The sequence below is a fragment of the Oncorhynchus masou genome, chromosome 9, assembly GCF_036934945.1.
Source record: "Oncorhynchus masou masou isolate Uvic2021 chromosome 9, UVic_Omas_1.1, whole genome shotgun sequence".
Taxonomy (NCBI): Eukaryota; Metazoa; Chordata; class Actinopteri; order Salmoniformes; family Salmonidae; genus Oncorhynchus; species Oncorhynchus masou.
The window spans coordinates 48022920-48036624 of NC_088220.1; the positions used below are offsets into that span (position 1 = coordinate 48022920).

The window sequence follows — 13705 nt, forward strand, 5'->3', positions numbered from 1 at the left end:
GCTAGAAATGTACAGTTTCTGCTTTTGTATGAAGCAATCACTCCATCATTGCTGACCAGAAATGAGCTATAACTGGGCTAATAACTCACTAACTCACAAAGAATATCAACAAATGTGCACACGTGGCAGTACATACGGCTCTCGCTTTTATCTCAAAACAAGCACATATATCTAGTCGCTTGTGCCAGTCTTTGCAATATAATTCTACTCAGAAGTTCCCTGCAAAATATCTTGCATACACTCTCCTACTAAGTCGAAGTTAGTTTTGTTTCATATTTGTTGCATTGAGAGTGGCTAACATTACTTTGATTCGATCACAATTCCGGCCACAGTACAGGGACATGTTGATTGTGTTAACAAAAGGAGAAAATTCCAAACCTCCCGGGGGCTCTGCATACCTTTCTGGGATGGTTTGAGTAAGGGAGGCGCCCTTATGTCTCCATACGGGTGAATGAGTGTGTGTGTATTTAAGAACAGGGGTTGTTGCACAAGTCCCAAAAAATAAGCATACAGGAGTGAGTCAAAATAAGAAAGCTGGTTAGTTTAACTCTAATTAGGCTACTTTTACTATTTTTCCAAATTGATCTCAACTTGAACATTGGAAATGGAGACTCAGGTCGCAACCGGTTCCATTGCCAACCCTGTTAAATTTCGGGACCAGGACTATGTAGCCCTCCTAGATGCGTGCATTAAATCTGGTTCGCTGTTCTCTGACTCAACCTTCGCCCCGGACCAGAGTTCAATCGGTATGCCTACCGACCCGGATCCCAAAAAGGAGATCAAGTGGCTGCGTCCCAAGGTAGGCTACTGTCCTATCAGTGTATACACAAGCAAATCGAGATCTACCGCAGTGATTTATTTTTTAAACACGACTTTAAAAAATGAAATATTAATATAATAAAACTGTTCTGTAGAATTGAGGTTTGTGCAGTACGCCAAATACATTATTACAGCATATTGGCTATATGCCTGGCCGGCCAATATTGCTATTCTTAGGCCATATTATATTTCAAAACTCGAGCTTTGATAGCAAAATGGTTCAGTTGTAGCACTTGCGAGGCACAGTATAATTTGAAATAATTCACTTTTTTATTTTACTGGACTGATGCTAACTGCCTCTGATGGTCATGGTGCGTTCAAGACAACTGGGAACAAGAAGGGGGGAAAAACGAAGTCAAATCATGATATTAGTGATTTTCAGGTCGGAAAGTCAGAGCTCAAGAAATATTTCCGACTTGGAATTCCGAGTTGGATGACCGTTAAAGATTTTTTCCCCCCCAAGTCGGATCTCGTTTTATTCCGAGTTCCCAGCTGTATTGAACACACTGAAGTATGAGATTTCCGAGTTGCTTTGAACACACCATTAGTCTCAGCTGAGGGAGGGAGACCGACCAGAGAGAGAGGACACAATCTGCCACCTGATGGCGAAACTCGAATGTTTCAAACCGCGTCTGCCTCATGCACAAATTAATGTTGTCCCTATGACCAGAGAAAGCTACATAATTCCTTGATATTACAATAGACAGGACAAAATGCTAATAATAATAAAAACACAGGGGCTATTGGTAGCCTACACTTGGATACTCATCCATTGCAGCTCCAGGGGAAGTAGGAAGAAGAGCGTTTTGTTTGTAATAGTGCTTTAATAGGGCTCCTGAGTGGTGGAGTGGTCTAAGTCAAGGCATCTCAGTGCTAAGAGGTGTCACTACAGTCCCTGGTTCACATATGGCTGTGATTGGGAGTCCAATAGGGCGGTGCACAATTGGCCCAGGTTTGGAAGGGGTAGGTCGTCATTGTAAATAAGAATTTGTTCTTCACTGACCTGCCTGGTTAAATAAAACAGTACCGAATAAAAACTTAGATGTGAACTCACTCAGAATAGCAGCTCGTCGCTTTAAGTTATTCTTTGACAGTCTCTCTCTGGTCATGGTTTTAAAAGTTATGAAATCTCACATAGGCTAGTATCACATTTTGTGGCCAGGATGACGGAAGCTGTAGGCACAGTGATTTGAGCTACCGGATTGGCCAGTGCCGGCACACTCGATTTAGCCACAGATCTCCCGGTCTGCCAGGTAGGCAGAGTTGGCAGCGCAACACACACACACACACACACACACAAAGGAACTCAATCCTTTATCACTTTTCTACAGGAATGTTTGGTGATCATCTAGGGAAGCCTTGAAGATGGACCAGTCGATCGCGATCGACCGATTGGTGACAACTGGGCTACATCATGGTCCCCCCCCCCAGCTATGCAGTGCTAGGGGGGGGGGGAAGTGCACCCAGGGGGGGCCCCAGGACAGAGTTTGGGGAACCCTGGTCTAAATGTTAGCCAGCCATGTGGTCACTATCAAAAACATACTTCTAAATTGCAATAGTCAAATTTCTTAGTCATGCTTATTTTATGGATATCTGTAGCCTATGTTATCATTTTTACATTGACATTATGAATTGAGGTTGATGAGGATATGAGTAGCTCTAGTTGTGTACAATTGGGTGATGCTCCTGGACAGATGTAGGCTACACCGGAGCTGACTCACTGTCAGGTGTGGTCTAGTTCCGAGGTGAGATAGATTGATCTGCTGGAGCGTATTCAGAGAGAGAAGAGAGCGAATTGACAGAATGGAGAATGTCGAGAGAGAGAAAAGAAAGAGAACTTAACAGAGTTTGTGCCAAACAGCTGGACAGGAAATCACTAAAAGCAGAAAAGACATGGAAAGAGGAGAACAACCGAAGAAGCCATGGAACGTCTGTGATGCAGTTGAAATCAGGAACATTGCTTTGTCATCATCCAGTCAACTGTTATGTGAATGAAACAAAGAGTTACACATTCCCCCAGACAGTGTAAACTGTAGTCTTGAACTCTGCCCTGTGTCTCTCTCTCTCTCTCCCTCTCTCTCTCTGCAGGAGATCAGTGCCAATGCTGTGTTTGTGGAGGACACAACCTGCACCACCGATATCTGCCAGGGCCAGCTGGGTAAGTGTGTGTGTGCGTGCGTGGATGGGATATCATTGTAGTAACAGGTAGACACTTATGCTCACTACAACTCACAGTTTTCATGTAGAACTAGATTGACCTCACCTCTCCAAACCTATTCTCCGGGGAATGGGGTCGAGATGATATCCTGGTTCGACTATCTGTGTGGTTCAGACTCTGATTAGATATCCTCTAATCACATTGAATAGGTCACCCTTCCACACCACCCCAGGGGCTCCGCTCCAAACACATGTTCCAACAGCATGGGGATCGGGGAGACATTCTGTGCTCTCACCTCCCAGTCCCAACCTCCCCGGGGGAATCTGTGGGTCTAAAATGGACCCTGTGGTCACACCCCTTTCTCCCATGATAAACAATGTTCCTTGTTTATCACCGCTTTTCATGCGATGTCCAGTCTGTTTTTCATTGTTGTGAAATAGGGAGAATTCTCATGTTGCTCTCTTGTTATTGCTTCATTATCTGTCCTCAGGGTTTGTGTAAAGGATCTGGTGGCAATGTGGCATCCCTTGTGTGTGTGTGTGTGTGTGTGTGTGTGTGTGTTTGTGTGTGTGTGTGTGTGTGTGTGTGCATCAAACATCAACACCTCTTTCTTTCCTCTACACGGACACAAAGAGCAGCTGTTGACTGTTAGAGAGGAATGTGCCTGTGTGTGTACAGGCATGTTTGTGTGCGTTTGTGCATGTGTGTGTGTGTGTGTGTGTGTGGGAGAGAGTGTGTGAGTGTGGGAACTCTGCAGTGTTAGAACTTCCTCAAGCGTCAGGAAATGATTTGAAATGAGAAAAAAACACACAAAAAACATGTAGAATCAATTGAAATAAAATCTAATTCATACGGCTAGTTATCATGCCTTTGGCCTGTCTCTTTGTTTTTCTAATAGGTGACTGTTGGCTTCTGGCTGCCCTGTCCTGCCTTACCATGCACCCCAATCTATTTGTCAAAGTGGTACCACCTAATCAGAGCCTGACAGAATCCTATGCTGGCATCTTCCACTTCACGGTAATGCGTGGGAGGGTTCATGAGCTTGCAGTGTACATGTGTTCTGCATACTCACTTTTTTGTCGTTACAACGAGAATGTCCATTACAATCGTATTAGTGCAGCATGCCATGTAAAAGAGTGAGAGTAGCAAACGCAGGACTGAAAAGTAGTAGTGTCAAGTTTTAATGTCACATGCACAAGTACAGTACAGTGAAATGCCTTTCTTCCAAACTCAAAACCCAATAATGGGGCGGCAAGGTAGCCTAGTGGTTAGAGTGTTGGACTAGCAACCAGAAGGTTGCAAGTTCAAACCCCCGAGCTGACAAGGTACAAAACTGTTGTTCTGCCCCTGAACAGGGCCGTTAACCCACCATCTTTGAAAATAAGAATTTGTTCTTAACTGACTTGCCTAGTTAAATAAAAGGTACATTCTAAGTAATCAATAGCAAATGTATTAATAGAAAAAAAAAACACACACACAAGAAATACACAATAATATGAAAAACACAATTAAGTAGGTAAGCATGCTATACAGTGGGGCAAAAAAGTATTTAGTCAAACACCAATTGTGCAAGTTCTCCCACTTAAAAAGTTGAGAGAGGCCTGTAATTTTCATCATAGGTACACTTCAACTATGACAGACAAAATTAGAGAAAAAAATCCAGAAAATCACATTGTAGGATTTTCAATGAATTTATTTGCAAATTATGGTGGAAAATAAGTATTTGGTCAATAGCAGAAGTTTATCTCAATACTTTGTTATATACCCTTTGTTGGCAATGACAGAGGTCAAACGTTTTCTGTAAGTCTTCACAAGGTTTTCACACACTGTTGCTGGTATTTCGGCCCATTCCTCCATGCAGATCTCCTCTAGTGCAGGGATACTGGAGTGATGGAGATAGATATGTATAGGGGGTAAGGGGACTAGGCAACAGGATATAAGATAAACAGAGTAGCAGCAGCTTGTATGTGAGTGGAGTCGGTATAAATGTATGTGTGAGTGGGCAAATGTGTGCGTTGGAGTGACAGTGTGTGTGAGTGCGTTGGAGTGACAGTGTGTGTGAGTGCGTAGGGAGCCCTGTGAGTGTACACAGAGATAGAGCAAATATACAAAGATGCAAGGTAAACTCGGTCCATGTAGCTATTTTTTTAAAGCTATTTCTCAGTGGTAAGGTGGAAATAAATAGTTATTCAGGGAATAAAGGAAATGAGAGAATATAGGCATGTGTTAGTGTGTTATGGGACCAGGTGGGGCAACCACTCCATTTAGTATGATATGTTACATTTCATGTGGTATGTATTAATTTGTGGTTGTCCATCAACCATTTTGTATGATATGTTACAAATTACAATTTGTATTATATGTTACAATTAAGCAAAACGTTCAACATGTTACGAAGTTGAAAAATGTATGATATGTTAAGGATTCTAGCTAGGTGCCTAGTGTTAGCTATCTGGCTAACATTAGCTAGGTTTTGTGTTAGGTGTTAGGGTTAAGTTTAGGAGTTAGTTTTAAGGGCTAGGGGAAGGGTTAGCTAAAAGGGTTAAGGTTAGGGGAAAGGGTTAACTAACATGCAAAGTAGATGCAAAGGAGCTAAAATAGTAGTAAGTAGTTGAAAAGTTGCTAATGTTGGTCGTGATGAGATTTGAACTCGCAACCTTTGGGTTGCTAGATGTTCTCGCTGTGAACCCACCCACAGCCACCCTCCTTTTTTTGTTGCTTTTAGTAACCATCTGTCTTATGTAACCACACGATACATGACATATCATACTAAATGGAGTGGTTCGGGTTTACGTACAGAATAATACGCTTTGAGACCAAGTTGGGTGGTGTAACTAATATTCCTCTCCAGCCATTACCACATGCCCGTCCTCCCCAATGAAGGTGCCATGAACCCCCTGTGATATGGAGATATATGTGATCGTATAGAAATGTAAGCAAAGTTTGAAAGGGTTGATTTAGTAAAATATTTTACCTGTTTGGGCTACTTGCGGTCATTTCTCAGTCTACAAATAATTTGTTATTATGTTCCGGCCCCCTGACCATCCACACAAGAAAAAATGGGCATGTGGCAAAATCTAGTTGATGATCCCTGCCCTATATTAACTTTGCTTGTGCTAGTTTGCTTGTACTGCTGAATAACTAGATTTATGACCCTTCCACACACACACCTTTCATCCCCCCTTTCCATCCCCCCTTTCCAGATCTCTAATTACCCCCCCCCCCCCCCACACACACACACACACATTTTCATACACACACCTCTATCTCGTCTCTGCAAACTTGCCCCTGACGTCATTATCGTTTAATTGTTCTCTGGACCAATTGTGTCAATTTAAAGGGATTGATTACTAAAACATTGTCTCATGAAATAACATCTGTGAAAAGACATGCAATGGAAACATGAAAACATAGAGGTCATGAGTTATGACTCTGTAATTGCTTTAATAATTTCTCATGTCCTCTCAGTGAAGTATGTGTGGCATGACTTAACATGTTTGTCGGAAGGAAGGGGGATAATATGAGTAGACTTAGATAGCTGGAGGGGTTATGTTGGGAATGTAGTCCAGACTTGTAGGTAGCTACTACCCTGGGATACACGCACGCATCCACACACACACACACACACACACACGCGCTTATGGGCAAGCAATTAGAGAACATCACCAAGTCATAACTCATGACCTCCAGGATGTTTAAATGCAGGCCTGTACTTGCCCACTGTTACGCAACACATTAAATGTAGATTTCTCTCTCACCTTCCCCCTCCCTCTCTCCCTACATCCCCCTCATCCCTTCTCCCTCCCTTACTGTCCACCCTCTTTATGCCTCCCTCGCTACCTCCCTCCCCTTCCGTACCTCCCTCTCCCTCCCCCTCCCTGTGTAGTTCTGGCAGTATGGTGAGTGGGTGGAGGTGGTAGTGGATGACAGGCTGCCTGTACGCGGAGGCCGCCTGCTCTTCAGCTACTCCTGTACCCGCAACGAGTACTGGAGCGCCCTGGTGGAGAAAGCCTATGCCAAGTGAGTCAACCGGGGTGTGTGTGTGTGTGTGTGTGCGCGTGCGCGTGTGTAATATGCTATATGGTTGTAGTGCTTGTGTGTGCCTGACAATGCTCTTATGAGGTTTCAGCCTCCTCATTTGAATACGTTTATCATAAGGCACTTTGAATAAGATCACCTGCTAAATGGCAGAAAGTGTAAATCTAGAAAATGTCCCCTTCCTTTATCTCCCTCATTCCTCTCCCCCACCACTCTATCCCCTCCCCCTTTCTCTCCACACACCTCTTTCTCCTGCTCCCTCTACCCCTATCTCGGAGCAGGCTGATCGGGTCATATGGCAGTCTGAAGGGGGGTAATATCTCTGAGGCGATGGAGGACTTCACAGGGGGCATAGCCTACTCCCTCCCTGTATCCTCACGCACCCCCAGGATCATGTGGAAAGCCCTCTCTGATGCCCTGTCCCGTGGCAGTCTGCTCAGCTGCTTCATACAGGTACAGCACAAACACAAACAAGCATGCAAGAACGCACACACACACACAGAATGCAGTACCAACAAAGCTACACACCTTTCTGACACCCACACCGCTCCTTCGTCAATAGCTACTGTGATTGCAAGTGTGACTTTCACTGTGTAAGAAGCAAGTTGCTCTCTATGTGCTGTGTATCTCCACAGGCTAGTAACTATCTTGAGATAGGCACAGTGACTGCAGAGGGACTGGTGAAGGGCCATGCCTACGCCATCACAGACACTGACACGGTATGTATCATACTGTGCTTCCCTGAACTAAAGTCATGAGAAAATAATCCACTTTCCCATTTTGCGAACATAATTGTTTGTTTGCGTGTGTGTTTGTGTTTCAGGTGAAGAAGTCGGCTGGTGAGGCCTTGTTACTGAGGCTGAGGAACCCCTGGGGCTTTGTGGAGTACTCTGGACCCTGGAGTGACAAGTGAGGAAGTGTGTGTGTGTGCGTTTGGGTGCGTGTGTGTTTCATTTTGTCATTACACAGTGATGCCGTGCTCATTTTCCTGTGTGTGTGTAATTGCAGGAGTAAAGACTGGGCTGATGTGGATGCTGCTGAAAAGAAAAGAATTGAGCTGAAAAATAGTGAGGACGGAGAGTTCTGGTAGGTTCTGGCATTACAAAAACACGTAGACACAAAGCCACATAGACACAAAGCCACATGGACACAAACCCACATAGACACAAACCCACATGGACACAGACACAAACCCACATGGACACAAACACACGTAGACGCAAACATCGACCAGTCTCACCTTATGTCTGCTGTACTTTGTTTCTGTTGATGCACACACGTGTAAATACAATGTAATGTACAATAACTGACACCAAAAATGCATAGATGATTTAATGTATTATAGATGTAATGTATTATAGATGACTCCAAATGAAACACTGTGTACCATGTTGGACTATGACTGGTTTTTCATGTCTCAAAAGTCTGTTTGAGTGGTCCACAATGTGGTCTTTTAAAATCTGCATTTTGCATTGTCAACTATTGTATCATTGTGGAATGACACTTTAATAAATGTCTCTAACTTTTAATCTAACGTGCAATCTAGTTTCACACAATACAACAACAGCACACGAACACATTCCAACAGTGCGCGTCCCTCTCTGTGTGTCAGGATCAGTGCGGAGGACTTCAGCAAGCTGTTTGGCACAGTGGAGCTGTGCAGTGTGGACCCTGACCCCATAGTGGACGAGGACACACCCACCGACCCCGACTCCCCTGCCGCCCCCATCTCTTCCTGGACCCTCAGCTCCCATAAAGGCTCCTGGGTATCGGGCTCCACTGCAGGGGGAAGCTGTACTTACCCTCGTGAGTGTGTGTGTGTGTGTGTGTGTGTGTGTGTGTGTGTGTGTGTGTGTGTGTGTGTGTGTGTGTGTGTGTGTGTGTGTTTCCAAAAGCAGAACGTTTGTAATTGCATCTACTTGTCATTTACTACCATCAATCCCTCCTCTATTGTAGGATCCTTCTGGAAGAATCCCCAGTTCCAGCTTGTCCTTGCCGAGCATGATGACGATAATGTGATGACACCGGAGGAGAAGAAGGTGGCCGAGAATCAGAAGGAGAAAGCGAAGCAGTGCACCGTGTTGGTGGAACTACTGCAGAAAAACCGGAGAAAGAAGGACAAAGTCAACTTCCTCCACATCGCCTTCCACATCTACAGGGTGAGAGAGGAAGGGAGAGCGAGGGAGAGAACATGCGTTGTCTCCGTGTGTGCTGTGAATCTGAATGTTCTACATGTTCAGTTAGTCTGACGTTTTTCCTGTCTCCGCAGGTTCCTCCAAAGGTGAGTATCATGTTGGGAAGAAATTGGGAAAAAAACTATATATTTTCATTTGTTAGATAATGTCACTTTTAATCTAACAACCATGTCTGCTGCCCCCCTCTCTCTCCAACCACTACCTCCATCTCTCCCTCTTTTCTATATCTGCCTTCTGCCTCTCTCTCCTCTCCCATCTTCCCATCTCCTCCCCGCTCGCCCTCTTGTAGCTCCAGGGCCTGTGTCTGGACCAGAGCTTCTTCTCTTCCCAGCAGCCTGTGGGGAGTTCTGGGAAGTACCAGCCCCTGAGGTATTGTACCTCCCTGCAAATACTGTGTCACGTGTTCATGAAAACAGTCTGCAAAGTTGTATCTCATCTCTTCTTCTTGTCATTTTTCACCGTAGGGCTGTGTGGAGGGAGGTGAAGCTGGACCCGGGAAACTATGTGATTCTGGCTTCCACCTACAGTCCCAACCAGCCTGCGGAATTCTTCCTCCGCGTCTATTCCAAGACCGGCAACAATCTGGGGTACAGAAGGGGATGGGTGGGGGCGGGTGATGATGATGCTGCCGATGATGACAGTTCAGTGACAATCTCATATTGCGTTGAGACTGATGGAGCTCCTCCTTGTATTCCAGGACCAAAGATTTCACCTGCTCCACTGGCTTCATCATGGTGCGTTGGACCTTACTGAAGCATACTTCTACTGCACTACCGCTCTCCAGTTCAGCAAGCCAACTGTCACTGTGTGTGTGTGTGTGTCCGTGTCCTTCACAGGTAATGTCAATGCCACCAGTCTTGCCAGAGGATCGCAAGAGAGTACAGAAGACCTTTGATGAGATGGCGGGGCCTGTAGGAATTCTCTCATCTCAAAATATAACTCAAACCATAGAAGAGAATTATCTCCCTTAGACAGTCTTAACCTCCTGTTCTCTCTCTCCCTGGCAGGACGACAAGCTGAATGCTAAGGAGTTCATGAAGCTGGTTAACTCAGGTTCGGTCCTTCATGAGCTCAGGTTTTCATTTCTAAGGTTAATTTAGTCAAACCGTGTCACGTGAACTCCCTAAACTGCTGTGATGAAGGGTACCACCATTTGTACTTTGGTCCTATTGTGCGGAATATTCTTACAATGCAGTAACAGCCAGTAGGTGGGAGCAGAGTAGCAAGGTTTCCTCTATAAGGTAGACAAACATTTTGGGCTAAACAGAGATGACTTCTCTAGGCATAACCTCATAGCTAATATAGCATTAAAATCATCTGCCACTTTCACTCCTCCCCTCTCCCCCTCTCTCAGTTTTGGAGAAAGACTACCAGCTGCCACTGGAGACATGCAGACAGCTCATCTTTGGAGAGGATGTATCCTTTCATTTGGCCAGGTGTCACAACCTTACCCCATACATCTCACTGCCTTTGTTCTTCTTGCCAGGGCCCGTATCCACAAAGCATCTAAGAGCAGGAGTGCTGATCTAGGATTTGTCCATGTAATCTTATTCATTGTGATCTAAAATGCTAAACTGATCCTAGATCAGCACTCATACTCTGATATGCTTTGTGGATATGGGCCCTGGTACTTTTGAGCGCCTCGGTCTGTGTCTGAGAGCTATCCCTAACCCACCTGTCAGACTGGGGGGCGTAGCAGTCTGACCCGAGAGCAGACAGAGCCTGTGCTGGCCTCTCTTCGCAGTCTGCAGGTACGACTGTGCTAGAGGGACAAGCCCCAAGGTGTTAAGCAATAAAGCCAGAGGGGTTGTGGTATATTGGCCATTATAAACTGCCAATCAACCCTGAATGCTCATTGGCTGAACGCTTTGGTATATCAGACCATATACCATGGGTATGACAAAACATTAATTTTTACTGCTCTAATTATGTTGGCAACCAGTTTATAAGGGCTGTTCTTATGCACAATGTGAAGCGGAGTGCCTGGATACAGCCCTTAGCCGTGGTATATTGGCCTTATACCACAAACCCCAGAGGTGCCTTATTGCTTTTATAAACTGGTTACCAACATAAATGGTATTTTTGCTTCATACCCATTGTATATTGTCTGATATACACACAGCTGAAATGCTGTTTTGGCCAATCAGTGTCCAGGACACAAAATACCTGGTTTATAATTAGTAATATTACTTAGCTACAGTTACTCAACCATCTGTCATTGACCTCTCACGCTCTCTCTCTCTTTCAGTCCATCTTCTTCAAGTTTGATCAGGACTCTTCAGGGACCATGAGCCCCTTTGAGCTTAGTCTGGCCCTCCAGGCTGCAGGTACACACTCACTCATTCACTCACTTTCCATATGGTGTGTTACATTTTACCCTCCACTCCACTCTTGAATGGATAATAACCCATTTCTCTCTCCTCCCCTCTTGCTCCTGCTAGGGGTGCAGTGTGATGGCCAGGTCATACAGAGGCTGTGGGAGAGGTTTGGCTCTGGGGAGCCGCATCTGCCTTTCCATGGCTTTGTGGCCTGTGTCACCAGGCTGCGCAAGCTATTCGGTATGTCAACACACACACGCGCGCACACAGCTAGGTGAGTTATGTTTTGTTGTCCGGTTATGATGTTCTGCCGTAATATTGTGTGTGTTTGTGTCCCCTCTACCCAGCCCTGTATAAATCAGAGAGCAACCCAGAGGTCAAAGATGTGGGAATCAATGCCGTGAGTCGTCCTTGACTATGAAATCAACCAAAACCCTGGCCCTAACCCTAACTTCACGTCCACATCCGGGTTCAACCATATCCTTACCCTCAACCCTAACTCAATGTCCACATCCCGGTTCAACCCTAACCTCACGCACAACCGTAGCATAATGTCCACATTACTGTTCAACCCTTACCCTAGCCATAACCCTATCTTGACAGTAACCATGACCCTAAATATGAATCATAACCTGACCCTACCCCGTCCTGTGCCAGACCATATCCTCAAGCCTAACTTATACCATGTCCCAGACCCTAACCTTTATATATGCTATACCTTTACTAATGCCCTCTAACCCTGACTGGTTGCTCCTCTCTTTGCTTTTTTTTTTTTTTTACAGTGGCTGCTCCGACTCCTGACCGTGTGAGTGTGCTCTGCAAACGGGGTCTCCGCGTGGGCACTGCAGGGGCATTCTGTCTGACCAGGATCATATGATAACATCATGCTTCTGTCGGCGTAATCGTCCACACACACACACACACACACACAAAATCCCTAAACTTTGTCACCATACTATACACCACTGTCATTCTCTACCGCCATATTGTGCTATAGTGCTTTACATTCATTTACATGGATAGTACCTCTGGAGTTAGTGTCACTACTAATGTATTTGATGTGTACATAGGTGTGAATCTGTATATGTTCATTTGTTTCAGCTATTTCCGCAAAGTAATTGAGTCAAGTATTTTCAGTTTTACAGCCAAGTATTTCTTAAAAATCAAATAATGAGGTTAAAATAGTGAAAATGTATTTGAAGCTCTGGAAATTAAAATGAAAAACGCAATAATGAAATGTATCCAAAAATAAATCTTTGCAAACATGAATCTGCTTTGATAATGTAAAAGTATTTCTGTGTTTATAAATACAACCCAGCCTCACACACACACACACACACACACACACACACACGGTGAGCACGGCCTGCCCCGGTGAGGGATTGAAGGTGAGGTCTCAGCCGCGCTGCACTCGCCGTCTCTATTCTTATCATACTGACGCCACGTACAGCATCAACACGCACTCGCCGCCTCCTCCACCACGTTCCCTCGCTCCCTCCCTCCTTTGCTCCATTCCTCCCTCCCTCGCGCTCTCTCTAGTAACTCTGTCTCACACTGCCTCCTTCTCCCCCTGGTTACCCTCTGTGCTCTGTCACACACAAACATTTATGCTCTTGTCCTTTGTCCTGATTCTCCTATAAATAGAAGCTTTGCTCACACACAGCTTCTTCCTGTTCGTCTTTATGCGACTACACACAGGTTGCCCGTGGCAACAGTCCATCCACCTCGGGACAGAAAGGGAGCGTAGTAGACAGATGTGTAACGTGACTCTATTTCTCCACCTTTGTCTCTCGGTCTCTGGATTCTAGTTCAGCTGACTGAGTTCTGTATGAGGTGAGTTAGTGCGACAGCTGTGGTCTAGCCGAGGGTGGAAAAACAGACATCACTGGGCCCAGGAGACATAATACACATGTACCAGGATGGGGCCCTCCTCTCTGTGTCTCTCTTTCTGCTAAAAAACAAACACACCACACACACCCTAGGGGCTGTATCAGCTCAACCCAGCAAGATATCATTACATGTATTGCCCTGTATTGAGTCATCTGAAATTCAACAGCTGAATTTGAACCAAATTTGAACTGCCTTTTACCCCTACCAAATGTATCCATCTTCTCCTTTCATCTCCCCCCACCCTCCTTTCCCTATTTTTCTACAATTCCTAAAATGGCCCACTAAGC

The 13705-nt window shown here is 45.1% G+C and overlaps 1 protein-coding gene across 2 annotated transcripts; it reads left to right on the forward strand.

The window, feature by feature from the left end:
* Positions 1–408: 408 nt before the first annotated feature.
* On the forward strand, positions 409–12797 carry LOC135546084 (calpain-8-like). Of its 2 annotated transcripts, XM_064974221.1 has the most exons (22): positions 409–799; positions 2908–2977; positions 3876–3994; positions 6864–6997; positions 7297–7468; positions 7651–7734; positions 7839–7924; positions 8024–8101; positions 8628–8821; positions 8972–9174; positions 9285–9296; positions 9500–9579; positions 9675–9797; positions 9908–9944; positions 10047–10121; positions 10218–10263; positions 10565–10626; positions 10893–10961; positions 11459–11537; positions 11652–11768; positions 11876–11928; positions 12311–12797. In XM_064974221.1, exons 1-22 carry the CDS (start codon positions 605–607, stop codon positions 12335–12337), a joined length of 2115 nt encoding a protein of 704 aa, XP_064830293.1. In that variant the 5' UTR covers positions 409–604; the 3' UTR covers positions 12338–12797. The 2 variants fall into 2 exon arrangements, with proteins under 2 accessions (XP_064830293.1, XP_064830294.1); XM_064974222.1 differs by lacking the exon at positions 9285–9296.
* The last annotated feature ends 908 nt before the right edge of the window (positions 12798–13705 follow it).

Bases quoted from the DNA above. Each gene is read 5' to 3' on its own strand.
- LOC135546084 (XM_064974221.1), top strand. From the start codon at position 605: ATGGAGACTCAGGTCGCAACCGGTTCCATTGCCAACCCTGTTAAATTT. The intron at 10,264-10,564 runs GTTCGGTCCTTC...CCCCTCTCTCAG, and splicing joins CATGAAGCTGGTTAACTCAG to TTTTGGAGAAAGACTACCAG. The intron at 11,929-12,310 runs GTGAGTCGTCCT...TTTTTTTTACAG, and splicing joins AAGATGTGGGAATCAATGCC to TGGCTGCTCCGACTCCTGAC.